Genomic DNA, 14,727 nt, shown 5'->3' with positions numbered 1-14,727 from the left:
ATGTAATTGACGGGTGAAGTTTGTTTAACCACACGGTAAGGTCCGTCATACTTGTACATCAGTTTCGTTGAGAGACCAGGGCTTGTTGAAGGGATGCGAAACCAGACAAGGTCATCTGATGCATAAGAAGCCGGAGGCGTCGGGCTATCGCGGTGATGTTTCTGGCGTTGCTGTTCAGTACTTGTGAAGGAACGGGCAAGCTGACGACACTCTTCCGCGTATTTAGCAGCCTGTGACATCGTCGTCGACTCAGCAACATCTGGGTGGTAAGGAAGGATGGTGTCTAGCGTGCAAGAGGGCTCGCGACCATAAAGGAGGAAATATGGAGAGAAACCAGTGGTTGTCTGGACAGCAGTATTATGCGCGTAGGTTACAAAAGGGAGAATACTGTCCCAATTGGTGTGATCAGTTGCGACGTACATTGACAGCATATCTCCTAATGTACGGTTGAATCGTTCTGTAATGCCATTAGTTTGAGGATGATACGCGGTGGTGGTGCGATGAATGACTTGGCATTCTTTGAGAAGCGATTCAACAGCGTCCGACAAAAACACACGCCCTCGGTCACTCAAGAGTTCACGTGGTGCACCGTGACGTAAAATGATCTGATGCAGTATGAAACGACCGACGTCACTGGCTGACGCAGAAGAGAGTGGTGAAGTTTCTGCGTAGCGCGTAAGGTGATCGATAGCGACGATCACCCAGCGATTGCCAGCCGGTGTAATCAGAAGAGGTCCATACAGATCTATACCAACACGGTCAAACGGTCGAGCAGGACAAGGTAAGGGTTGTAGTGGAGCTGGAGAACTTGGAGTGGGATTCTTCCGGCGTTGACAAGCGAGACAGGAACGTACGTAGCGACGAACGAAGCGATACATTCCACGCCAGTAGTAGCGGTGGGACAGGCGGGTGTAGGTCTTTAACACTCCCGCATGGGCGCATTGTGGGTCGGCGTGAAAGGAGGCGCATATGTCTGAGCGGAGACGTCTGGGAATGACTAGGAGCCATTGGCGTCCTTCGGAGAGATAATTCCGTCTGTATAGCAAACCATCTCTGATAACGAAGTGTTGTATTTGACGGCGCATACCTCTAGGGATATTTTGCGAGGGAGTTTGGCTCAACAAGTTAATAAGTGAAGCGATCCAAGGATCTTTTCGTTGCTCCTGTAGCATGTCGCTGACACTAAGTGCAGACACGTCAGGGGCAGGGAAAGACGGCGACTTGTCACTACATCGTAGAGGTGATCGGGACAAAGCGTCTGCGTCTGAATGTTTTCGGCCAGATCGGTAAACGACGTGGATGTCGTACTCTTGTAGCCGAAGCGCCCAACGGGCGAGCCGGCTGGTGGGATCTTTTAACGATGAGAGCCAACATAATGCTTGATGATCAGTAACGACGCTGAATGGGCGCCCGTAAAGATAGGGTCGAAACTTGCCTATGGCCCATATGATGGCTAGACACTCTTTTTCGGTGACTGAATAGTTGGCTTCTGCTTTTGTGAGTGCACGGCTGGCGTAAGAGACGACGTACTCATCAAATCCAGGTTTACGCTGGGCGAGCACAGCACCGAGGCCAACTCCGCTAGCATCCGTGTGTATTTCCGTCGGGGCAAGAGGATCAAAATGTCGCAGTATAGGAGGTGACGTAAGAAGGTGGCGGAGTGTGGCAAACGCATCATCACAAGCTGACGACCAATTAGGAAGGTCGTTGTTGCCGGCAAGAAGGTCAGTCAAGGGCGATATGATGGAGGCGAAGTTGCGAATAAAACGTCGAAAATAAGAACATAAACCGAGGAAGCTGCGAAGTTCTTTTAAGGTCTTCGGCTTAGGAAATTCGGCAACGGCACGGAGTTTCGTCGGATCCGGAAGAATGCCATCTCTAGATACAACATGGCCCAAAATTAGAAGTTTTCGAGCGCCGAAGCAGCATTTCTTCAAATTGAGCTGTAGACCGGCGGCGGCGAGGCAAGTAAGCACTGTCTCGAGCCGCTGAAGATGCGTTGAAAAGTCGCTTGAAAATATCACGACATCGTCTAAATAACACAGACATGTCTGCCATTTCAGGCCACGGAGGATGTTATCGATCATGCGCTCGAAAGTGGCAGGCGCATTGCAGAGCCCGAATGGCATGACGTTAAATTCGTATAAGCCATCAGGTGTAACAAAAGCTGTCTTGGGGCGATCAGCCTCAGCCATGGGAACCTGCCAATAACCTGAACGCAGATCTAGTGACGAGAAGAACTCCGCGCCTTGTAAGCAGTCAAGGGCATCGTCTATGCGAGGCAGCGGGTAAACATCTTTGCGCGTGATCTTATTCAACCGGCGGTAGTCGACGCAGAATCTTATTGAGCCATCGTTTTTCTTGACTAGAACAACTGGGGAGGCCCACGGGCTCTTAGAGGGCTCAATAACACTTCGCTTCAGCATGTCGTCAACTTGTTCCGCGATTATGCGACGCTCAGATGCGGATACCCGATACGGACGCTGACGTAAAGGAGCGTGAAGGCCAGTGTCGATTTTGTGAGATACTGTGGAAGCACGGCCCAAAGTCAGTTGCTGGTGGTCGAAGCTGGCGCGGAAGCGCTCGAGGAGGGCGATGATGTCGGTGCGCTGCTGAGCCGTAAGGTTGGTGTCAATGCAGCGCGAAATTGCGTCGGTGAATGATGGGGAAGAGGATGACTTGCAACAATCAACAGCGTCAATAGGTAGCGTAGTCGGGTGGTCAGGAACTACACGTGCAGTCGAGGGATCAATGTCATCAGCAAAGCCCAGGCACTCTCCGCACAGTAACTTGGAAGGCGAGGGAAACGGATTTGAAACATAAATTGCACTTGATCCATCGTGAACATTCAGAACGGCGAAAGGAATCAGGAAGCACTTGCGGCGAAGAGCGGTTTCAGAAGGCGTAAAAAGAACAGTTGAGCTACTAGAGACGTCACAAGAAAGCGGAACTAGGGCGGACGAGAACGGGGGTATTGAAGTGTCGGCGGCAACGAAAACTTTTGCAGGTGAAAGGGACGAGTCGAGTGAAGCAGCGTCGCATAACGGCGCGAATTCCACTTCGGCGCGAGCACAGTCGATGACGGCATGATGAGTGCAGAGAAAGTCCCAGCCCAATATAATGTCATGGGAACACTGCGGGAGCACTACAAACTCGACGACATAAATATTGTCAGCAATAACGACACGTGCTGTGCATGCAGCAAAAGGGCGAATTCGTTGCTCGCTCACAGTGCTCAAAACAAAGTTGCGAAGGGGCATTGTGACTTTTTTTTAGTCGACGGCAAAGTTTTTCAGTCATTACACACACTGCGGCGCCAGTATCAACCAATGCAAAAACAGGTATACCTTCAACGGAGACAGCAACGACGTTGGACGGCGAAAAACAAGGTCTTGTGGAGTTCGAAAGATCCGCAGTTCTTGCCCCCGGAACTGCAGCTCCTAGTTTTCCTCAGGGACAGGGCGAGGTCGACGTAGCATAGGGGAAAGGGAACGGCGTCGGGGTGAAGGCGACCGGTGTCTATTGAAATTCCGGCGAGGTGAAAATGTGTCCATGGTGGCAGTGTCGTCATATACAGCAGGCCCTGATCGTGCTGGGAAATCGTAATTGTTGGGCCGGACGTCACCACGCAGGAAAAACTCGCGCCGTCGACAAAATCGTGCCACGTGACCCGCAATTCCACAGGCGAAGCATATGGGGCGGTTGTCTTGAGTGCGCCAAGGGTTCTGAGAGCGTAGAGGTGGTTGTCGGGAGAAAGGACGGGCAGACTGGTACATAGGCTCCGTCGGTACGACAAAGGGGTGCGTGGACGTAGGCGTTCGCGACAAAGAAACGTGGCCGTTCGTGACAGGCGGACGTCGGGTTCCGTTCAGTGCTTCGGCATAGGTCAATGGAGCAGCCACCGGTGGTGCGTGAGCTGTTGGTAGCGCCTCGAACACTTGCTCCTGGACTACTCGCTGTATTGATGGCGCTAAAGTAGATGGGGCACCTTCGGAGGTATAAGGCACGAGGGACAACTGGCGTGCGACCTCCTCTTGTACAAATTGCTTGATCTCGAGAAGCAAAGTGGTGTGGTCTATAGCAGTGCCAGCCGACGTTAAAGCGGAGATTGTTGCACATGGCGTGCTGGCACGACGAGTGGTGTCACGCTGTTTCCAGAGCTCATCATAGCTCTGACAAAGTTGGACCACTTCCGCTACCGTTTGCGGGCTTTTGGCGACAAGCATCTGAAATGCGTCGTCGGTCACGCCTTTCAAGATGTGTTTGATTTTTTCGGCTTCTGTCATGGCCGAGTTGACACGCCGGCAAAGGTCGACCACATCTTCGATATAACTGGTGTAATTCTCACCATTCTGCTGAGCCCTAGTACGCAAGCGCTGTTCGGCCCGTAGTTTGCGAAGCGCTGGATGGCCAAACAAGTCCGCAAACGCCGTTCGGAAGGCCGACCAGGTGGGGAGGTCTCTCTCGTGATTACGGTACCACAGACTGGCGACGTCGGTCAAATATAATTGGACGACAGTAAGCTTGTGCGCATCGTCCCACTTGTTGTGCTTGCTCACCCGGTCGTATTCGTCGAGCCAGTCTTCCACGTCTTTGTCATCGGTTCCACTGAAGGTAGGCGGATCGCGTTGCCGAAAGGAGCCGAGACAGACAGGAGCTGCAGTAGTTGGAGCCGAGGCGGCCGCCTGCTGATCGTCGTTCGTGGACATCGTAGCAAATGGAGGCAACGTACGGTTTCGCAGTTCCAGGATTAGGCGTTACCCAGTACCTCCACCAATTATAATGAGGCGTTTTAGAGTGGCACTCTTTTATAAAACAGGAGAGCGGTCACGACACGTCAAGCGGTAATGGCGGAACTAGCCTGAGTCCCCAGTTAACCAAACGTCGTCTTCTTCACCGACAGAGTCATACCCCCTGCCTTTCTGAGTAGCCTCATCTTCTTCACTACAATATATATATATATATATATATATATAAATTGTGAAGAAGAAAGAGTATCGTTGGCAAGCAACATCGCCACCGCTTGGGTACTGGGTGCTGGGCTTCGCTCGCTCGGCTCGTGCCGATCATCGCCGGCATCTGCTTGATCGTTGCTCTTGCACGATCGTGTTTCTTCGTAGGACCACCGTCCCAACAGTCGCCAATAAACCCTTTTTCAATTGGTGGAGGGTGCTGACATTCCCTGTCGCCTGAACCTTGGTGCTGCCATTCGCCGTCACCTGAACCTGGAGCTGCGCAACCGAACGCTACCTCCCATCATGGCTACCAACAACGCGCAACCTGGCTCTTCCAGTCCATCCCCCAGCAACCCCGGTGTTCTTCGTTTGCGAGAGCCCAAGGTCTTTAGCGGAGCTGATGAGACCGACGTGGAAGACTGGTTCGCTAACTACGAACTGGTGAGCGCAAACAACAAGTGGGATAACGCGGACAAATTGACTAACGTCATCTTTTACCTCACTGACTGACGTGGCCGAAATGTGGTATAACAACCACAAAAACGACATTACGACGTGGTCCATCTTTAAAACCTTGTTTGCTGACGTTTTTGGCCGACCCGCAGTCCGCAAGTCCAGAGCTGAACAACGCTTGCGGACTCGCGCACAAAAGCCAACGGAATCTTTCACCAGCTACATCGAAGACATTATTGGTCTTTGCAACCATGTGAACACCACCATGCCCGAGTCGGAGAAGATTCAACACATCCTCAAAGGGATAAATGACGGTGCATATCAGCTGCTCCTGGCCCGTAATCCTGCCACCGTTGCGGAACTTGTCACTTTGTGTCAAAGTTTCGACGAGTTGAGCAAGCAGCGCGCCCTGACTCGGCCATTTTCCTCACACGCCGACTCGCTCTCCAGTCTCACTTCTGTTCCCGACCACTCACCAAACCTGCAAGAGATTAAAGACTTCGTGCGTGAAGAAGTAGCTCGGCAACTGTCGTTGATTCCCTTCACGCAGCAGCCGCCGTCCTCTCGTCTGCCCTCACCACTCCGCGACGTTATTGCCGAAGAGGTAGCTCAGGCTGTTCCCGTCGCTGCCCACCAGCAGCCTGTGGGCAGTGATATATATACGTCTTTTTGTAACACGATATAGTTCTATGCAGGGTTGAACGAATAATTTATTCACGTATTTCAGCTGCGGAAGTGACGTCACAACTATGTACATGATCATTCACGCCACGTTTTACGAAATTCGGCATATGTGAAGCTACATGTATACCTAAGTGACCGCGAGCGCAGCATAAGCGTGGCATGTTGTCATGATTCACATGACATGCATATCATGTTTTCCACGTTAGAGCCTGTAACCTATGTTCGCCATGCAGTCACAGAATACCATACCAGTTTTGCGTCATGCCTTGTGAATGAAACCACTTGGAGCAGCAAGACCATGACGTGAAAATCATGACGTTCATGTCATGGTTTTCATGTTGTGACTAGTCACTTATGCTCGCCACACAGTCATGGTATGCCATACCGATTTCGGTATAGATACCATTATCGAAATGACCAGGAGAGCTGGAAGTTGTTGGCGGCTAGATGGATGGATGGATGGATGGATGGATGGATGGATGGATGGATGGATGGATGGATGGATGGATGGATGGATGGATGGATGGATGGATGGACAGATGGACGGACGGACGGACGGACGGACGGATGGATGAATGGATGAATGGATACGCTTAAAGTCGCCAAAATTTGCTAAGGAATACTTCGCAATTAAAATACAGCGTATTTAACAGCATATAGCCGTGTGTTTTGCAGCCACAGTGGATAATATTACCATACGTTTGGCTTTTCGGTCACATTAGGCCTGTCAGGTGTTGTGAGCACGTCACTGCACCATCAGTGAAGACTTCTTTGCTCCTATTTATTAAACGTTGGTTTCGGTGATGATCATAAATCAAATCAGAACCGGCTACTGGTGTACTATGCTTGCTTACCAGTTTACTGGTTGTTAGCGTTTCTCACTCCACTATCATACATCTGTCCGATTTGTTCCTTCGGGCTCTTTTATTGTGGCTCGAGGCAATGTCGCCGCCACATCGCGGCACCGTGCATGTAGAAGGGTTAGACGGACGCTTCCTCATTGGTTGCCTGCATAGCGCCATGAACGGCAAAATGCTATCTCAAAACACCGTATCTTTTAGATAGCCAGCAAGACCGCCAACACAGTGAACAGGAAGAACGGACTACGCTCGCCACGGATCTACACAGCACTGAACCAAAAAATACTTTCTAAGATTTCCATCATGAGGCACTTCATGAGGGGCTCATGACAGGGAAGGTGCACGATGGGCGACAGTAGGGAAGGTCTAAAGGAGAGGGTGGTGAACGGCTGGATGGGGCGAATCTAGCTGGCATTAATCAAATGGAGGAGGCGTTGTTATGGCTTTCGTGTACCACCATTTCGTCCCATTTAGCGGTCATCGTTTCCGAATGGCTGGGCGGTGTCAACCAAGTGTGCGTGTTTTGTGCTGGCAGCTCATTTGTGCCCTGTACGCTGGAGGTGAATGGCGCTTTGCGACTGCAGTAAAATTCTACGTCCATTCGTACCGTGACGATCTCGGGCCTCGAGAGAGCCTGTCGCCGCGGCTACCAAGCAAAGTGAAGCCCACGCTTCGGGCTCGCCACAGTCCTGAACCCAAAAGTGAGTAATGTTTCTTTTTTCTGGTTGCTCGTTCGTATCGTCACTCGGGTGTTTGCAAGTGACGGTTTGCACGGTGTGTCGCTGAGAAAGTATACACTGAAAATCAAAGCGAAGGAGAAGGGCATGAGGTCCCAATAGTAACGATCGGAGGTGCCGGTTGCGCGTGCGAAAACTGCATTGAGAGCAGTGCTTATGCTTTGTACAGCCAGTTATTGAACGCGTCAGCACACTTTAAGGGTATTTAGTGCGTTATGAGTGCTTTCACCCACGCACAACTGTGCGACGTGTAGCCGCGCCCACGTCTGCGCTAGCAGCCGGCCTTGCTTTGTGGCCGTTGCGGGTTGTGATGTCGCTTGCACATGTAGCATGCGTGGCCTTACAGAGATGCAGGCATGCTCTGCCCGGATGACAATGTTAGAAGGTACGCTTGTTTAACCAAAGATCTGCGCTAGGTCAGGGTGCGTTTGTCGCATCTATTTCATAAGACGAAGCGCATCTTGCTGATAACACACAGCCGCATAAACGACGCACTCTTTCTGGCAGTTTTGATTTCGTGGCCGTCTACAATTTTTTTACGCAGCTGTTATCATATCTTCATATAAACGCATGCCTCAAAATAGCCACAAAGCGTGTATAGTTGATGCAGGCGCGTTTTATCAGTCGAAGCGCGCTTCGTCTTATGTTGTCATTCATTAGCAGATTCGGATCACTTCTAGTAATACTTTCTCCTGCCCCATGCAGAGCAAGTCTGTTCAATTGGCAGATTGAGAGTGCTCCCTGTATGTTCTATTGGCAGATCTGGAGCAGATTTTTCGCGAGATACACTACACGGAGCAATTTTTTCCTACTCCGCGAAAATTGGTGGATTCGATCGGAAGTCGCAAGCGCCCCGTGCGTTAAAGAGGTGCGAACCAGGAAGTTTCATAAAGTACCTAGAGAGGAATCTGGCACTGCGATGATGTACCTTCATGGGAATTATGCGAAGTACAGGCGTTAGATTGGATAGGAATAGCTAGCGAACTGTTTATGGACTTTTTTATGCAGTTTGTCTCGTACTTTTTGCAGTATAAGGGTAGGAGGCGCGGTGAAAAAGGCTGAAGCCGTGCTTTCGTTGTTCGAAGAGGCTGACGACCACAAGGTCTCTTGATTTGCAGTGATGTTGGATATTTAGCAGTCGTATTTGAAAGAAAAAGGAGAAAACGTTATTTATTCTAAGAGGGATTATTTATCCCAAGAGGGAGTATTCGACAGTTTAAACGAAGCATCGTTCACTCACCGCTGCGCATAAATGAAGCATCTCATGCCAGTGGAAGATATTGCCTCGAGTTCATCGTTTTTCACGAGCGCGTTTTGCCTAAACTCGTTTTAATTAGACTGCAAAGCGATGGAGAAGCTAAGTAGACGCACCATCACGAAGCGTGCAGACGTACCTTGCGTCGCAAAAGACAAAAAAAAAGTGTTTCTCATTTATAACTGTACTGTTATTTCCATAAACCAATAATACATACTTAAGAGTGAAAAACAAGCATGTTTCTTTCATGCGTTGTAACAAAATAATTCGTTAAATCTTGATACCAAATCTAGAACGCAATGGCGGAGTGATGTATACCTTGATGGTTGAATTTCCCCAGGTTTCACTTTTGCTGCCTGGTCCTGAAGTTTTTTTGCAATAAAAAATGCGTTAAATTATTTGAGGCAAGTTTCAATTGAATATAAGTTCATATTACTTTGTTTTGCACTTTAAAAAGAAGCTTCGAGAATCTCAAGAATGTAATCCATCAGAAGCGGATCCGAAGCCCATACTTCCCATAGTTTCCATGGGCGTACAAGCGCCACAGATGGAGCCCGCGTAAACACTAGCGCCACACTCCCCTCTAGTTGTTATTGTATGAAACTCTATGGTGCGAACTATGGGCCCGGCAACAGACGCTGGTCGCGTCAGTGGCGCCTTGTGTCGGAGCTCACGTTTTGCTAGCGTAGCGTCGCTGTGCTCAGCGTTCCCACTCCAGCAAGAAGAGAGACGCGTCATCGCGTTCCATTCAGACTCTGCCATTTGCTCCAGAGCTCGGTGTAAGATACAAACGTACACCGTGCTCCTAAGTGAGCATGGTGTATTTCTCTTCAGTTGCCCTCTGCCAGAGTGGAGTGCTCCGGCACAGAGTTCGTCAGCCACTCCAAATCCACCAATCGATGACACCATTAAATAGATGTGACGAAAGTGCCCTGAGAGATCGCGGATCTTCTGCTAAGCAAGCACACTTTTCAACGTTGTCACCCGTTCAGAGGAGGCCTGCATGTTCGTGAGGACGCGCGTGCTCCTACGTGACGTCACAACCAGCAATGACCGCAAGATGTCGCGCCGCAGAGCAAGGCCAGCCACTCGCACGCTATATATTATAGTTTTATAAAATGAACTGCAGGGGACTCCGGCACGGCGATGATTCAGCGACCATGGTAATGATGGGAAGTACACGGATATGCCTAGTCTTCGTATTTGTAGGCGGTGAAGCGCACTTGTGGGTTCGTTTATTGCCTTGTTTCGGTTTTGTTTCCAAAAAAAGTCCGAACCCTTTGAACTTCATGACTTGATTTGAAGTGCTTAGCCAAAAAGAATAAGGTGGCGAAGCACAACCGCTGAACATTTCCCATTTTTTGTTTTATGAGAAAGCAGTTCCAAGCCACGCAAACACGCATGGAGCTAGAAGTACGAAGATTAGGCAAATCCGTGTACTACTCATCATTCCCATGCTCACTGAAGCGCCGTGCGTGGCAGCTCCCGTAGGCACAAGAGCCAGAGTTCTATCTAGTGTATATTTGAAAAACCTTATGCTATACACAGACGTGTTTTAAGGAAATACTGAAGTGACATGTCACGCTTATTACGTGGTCATTTGGTTACATGAAGAGGTGTTCTCACAAGGAGGATGGGGGGGTGCATACTTAGCCTCATGTATTGACATAACCCCGCGTACGGCTACGGCCAGACGCCACATACATATAACATAATTTACAGGACCAGATACTTATGTATGTTGTGAAATAATGCGCATAAATTCTAATAGCGGAAACAAATGAATGTCGACCTGCTAAGAAGGTGCCGCTGCCTCAGGGTGCAGGTCGCGACAGGTCACGTGCATAAAATGCCAATGTTGTTTTAAGCACGTCAAAATGTTCATGTAACGCTAACATGCGAGAGCACATGTAGTCTTTAACAGCTGAGAACGGGCTGCTGTCTCAGAATCGCGTGTAGCTCGCGGCACAAATGAGCAAAATTACTCAGAGCAAACACAATCAAAAAAACATACGTGGATTTCGAGACGCGAATATAACCTCGTCACGCCGGTATGCGCGAATTTCGGGTTTACTAAACACTCGCAATGTACGAGGAAACACTTAAGTGGCACACGTTAATTATTCTTGAGGCATGGAAAACTACGAACCAAAGTCGGCGCCGAGGGAGTTTACAGCGCCTGACTCGAGTTCGCCGCAACACACGCTGAAAACACATATACGCTGAAAAACATGCGTACGGCACGAGAACTGAAGTTGAACTTTCTGCCTACTGTTTGCAAACCACTTGGTAGATATATAACCTAGCGAAACAGCGAGATTTCATGAGGTCGTGCTGTGGTTACGGCATCTGCTTGAAGTGTTTGAGTTCACGAGTTCGATCTCGCTGTTATGTCTGATTTAATTGATTTGTGGGGTTTAACGTTCCAAAACCACCATATGATTATGAGAGACGCCGTAGTGGAGGGCTCCGGAAATTTCGACCACCTGGGGTTCTTTAACGTGTACCCAAATCTGAGCACACGGGCCTACAGGATTTCCGCCTCCATCGGAAATGCAGCCGCCGCAGCCGGGATTTCAACCCGCGACCTGCGGGTCAGCAGCCGAGTACCTTAGCCACTAGACCACCGTGGCTGGGCCCACTGTTATGTATAATTTGCATATTGTCACGGGGTCGTGACGTGGCTGAAGACAGGAGACATTGTGATGGAATATAAATGTTTATTTGGGTGAACCTGTGCACGGTAAACGGAAAATCTGATTACAGTATAGCAGTTGGACTGATAGCGGTGAACGGAGCGTCGGCCGTCGATCGACAACTGACAAGCGGCGAAGCGCGTCAGCATTTATACTCTTGCCGTCGAACGTTCTAGCGTTATCGCTGGCTGTGGCGTAGGTTCCAGAATATTCTGTACCGTTCGCAGAGTGGGCGTGACCTTATCGAAATGATCTACTACAGTCCGGAAGCTTCTCGAAAACGGCAAGCGCGGTTTGAGCTGAGAATTGTGTAGTGTTTTGACACGATAACAAAACTTGCGAAATGGAACACGTGGCAATATTATTGTCATAGACGTGTGTGAATATGTTACTTCTCAAAGTTCTTTAATTACCCGAATTAAATAGTATAGTATCGTAAATTGCTATTAAACACTGTGACAGTGTAAAGAGAAAGAGAGAAAGAGAGAGAAAAGAAATTTATGACGCATATTGGGCCGGCAGTTTAGGTTTGGTGGCTTCAGGTGGCGGCGCCGAGTCTCTGGACTCGGGCGGCATCCTCGGCCTGCCGGATGGCCTAGAGTTGGGCGTTCAGCTACGAGCTTTCATTGGATGGCTGCCACCCGGCGGCGGCGGAGCCGACGAATGTCCCCCGCGGAAGAATGTCCCCCGCGGTTCTCGTAGCCGGGGCGACCACAAGAACGAGGGAGCTCGAGGCTACCTGTGGCCTCGAATGTACAGCCCATACAGGCACATTGCGATTGACAGCGTTTTCAAGACAGCTGTCGCCGGAACATTTCCAGAGCATGTGGCTGATACTTGCTCGGTGCCCACATGTTTTACATATATTGGTGGGGTATAAAAATATTTTTTTCTTTCCCAACCACTTCGTGACCGCCTACGGGGCCGTCATACTCAAAATTGTGGCTAAGTGTCATCATGGCTAATCTGAAGACTACTCAAATTATGTGCCGCTTCTTCTGGGACAATGAACGAACTGGAAGCGGCAATAGTTCGACCCGATTACCTGTAAGCGGGCGTCTATTATAGCCAAAATTGAGCAAGGAGTGTGCAAATAACATTTATTTCCCGAACAATTGCTATGTAGGTTCTCGAAGAATTCATTGAATTGTTTAAAGTATAAACTAAAACATTTTTCATAGCACTCCCTGGTAGAGGTGCTTGCCATGAGTATTCAGCGCAGTCCTTGCAGCATAAGAAAAGACGTGCTGTAAAGTTCGTCTGCGACGACACATAATTTCAAGTGTTTTGTTCTTCCGCGATTGCATGCTTTCTATGACGTCTTGTTGCGGAAAATGATTTTTTTTTCTGTGCACTCAGTTGTGAACTGTTTCATCACTGGTATAGGTGCTGAGTATGTATGCAGTACCGTACACTATTAGCGTCATGAACGTGGCTACATGCGCACATGGGGTCCACGACATTACCGAAGGCAACAGCCGGCGTCCCCAAGATGATACTATTAAATGGGAAGCATTTCTTAGCCAACTTCGGCGACTTTGAGCGTATCTATCTATCTATCTATCTATCTATCTATCTATCTATCTATCTATCTATCTATCTATCTATCTATCTATCTATCTATCTATCTATCTATCTATCTATCTATCTATCTATCTATCTATCTATCTATCTATCTATCTATCTATCTATCTATCTATCTATCTATCTATCTACCTATTTATCTATTTATCTATTTATCTATTTATCTATCTATTTATCTATTTATCTATCTATCTATCTATCTGTCTATTTATCAATTTATTTGTTTGTTTATTTATTTGTTTATTTATTTATCTATCTATCTATTTATCTCATCATCATCATCATCAGCCTGACTACGTCCACTGCAGGACAAAGGCCTCTCACATGTTCCGCCAGTTAACCTGGTCCTGTGCTTGCTGCTGCCAATTTATACCCGCAAACTTCTTAATCTTATCTGCCCACTTAACCTTCTGTCTCCCCCTAACCCACTTCCCTTCTCTCGGAATCCAGTTAGTTACCCTTATTGGCCAGCGGTTATCCTGTCTACGTGCTACATGCCCGGCCCATGTCCATTTCCTCTTCTTTATTTCAACTATGATATCCTTAACCCCCGTTTGTCCCCTAATCCACTCTGCTCTCTTCTTGTCTCTTAAGATTACACCTACCATTTTTCTTTCCATTGCTCGCTGCGTCATCCTCAATTTAAGCTGAACCCTCTTTGTAAGTCTCCAGGTTTCTGCTCCGTAGCTAAGTACCGGCAAGATACAGCTGTTATATACCTTCCTCTTGAGGGATAGTGGCAATCTACCTGTCATAATTTGAGAGTGCTTGACGAATGTGCTCCACCCCATTCTTATTCTTCTAGTTACTCAATCTCGTGGTTAGGCTCTGCGGTTATTACCTGCCCTAAGTAGACATAGTCTTTTACAACTTCAAGTGCACTACTACCTATCTCGAAACGCTGCTTCTTTCCGAGCTGGTTGTACATTACTTTCGTTTTCTGCAGATTAATTTTAAGACCCACCTTTCTGCTCTCCTTGTCTAACTCCGTAATCATGAGTTGCAATTCGTCCCCTGAGTTACTCAGCAATGCAATGTCATCGGCGAAGCATGAGTTACTAAGGTATTCTCCATGAACTCTTATCCCTAACTGTTCCCATTCTAGGCTTCTGAAAACCTCCTGTAAGCACGCGGTAAATAGCATTGGGGAGATTGTGTCCCCCTGCCTTACACCTTTCATGATTGGTATTCTGTTGCTTTCTTTATGAAGCACTATGGTAGCAGTTGATCCCCTGTAGATTTCATCCAGAATGTTTATATATACTTCATCTACGCCCTGATTCCGCAGTGTCTGCATGACGGCTGATATTTCTACTGAATCAAACGCCTTCTCGTAATCTATGAAGGCTATGTATAGTGGTTCGTTATACTCTGAGCATTTCTCTATTACCTGATTGATAGTATGAATGTGGTCAATTGTTGAGTAGCCTGTTCGAAATCCTGCTTGTTCCTTTGGTTGATTGAATTCTAATGTTTTCTTCACTCTGTTAGAAATTACCTTTG

At 48.4% G+C, this 14,727-nt stretch overlaps 1 protein-coding gene across 1 annotated transcript in view; it reads left to right on the top strand.

Moving 5' to 3' along the window:
* The first annotated feature begins 7,213 nt into the window (after window positions 1–7,213).
* LOC142817510 (uncharacterized) overlaps window positions 7,214–14,727 on the top strand; it is a 371,141-nt gene continuing 363,627 nt past the window's right edge. The window contains exon 1 of the mRNA XM_075894530.1: window positions 7,214–7,653. Within this exon, the coding sequence (XP_075750645.1) occupies window positions 7,392–7,653 (262 nt within the window). The 5' untranslated portion in view covers window positions 7,214–7,391. The remainder of the gene's footprint in view (window positions 7,654–14,727) is intronic.

Source organism: Rhipicephalus microplus, chromosome 5, assembly GCF_043290135.1.
Source record: "Rhipicephalus microplus isolate Deutch F79 chromosome 5, USDA_Rmic, whole genome shotgun sequence".
Classification (NCBI taxonomy): Eukaryota; Metazoa; Arthropoda; class Arachnida; order Ixodida; family Ixodidae; genus Rhipicephalus; species Rhipicephalus microplus.
Note: the sequence above shows the minus strand (reverse complement) of the source record. Positions and strands in the feature narration are given on the sequence as shown.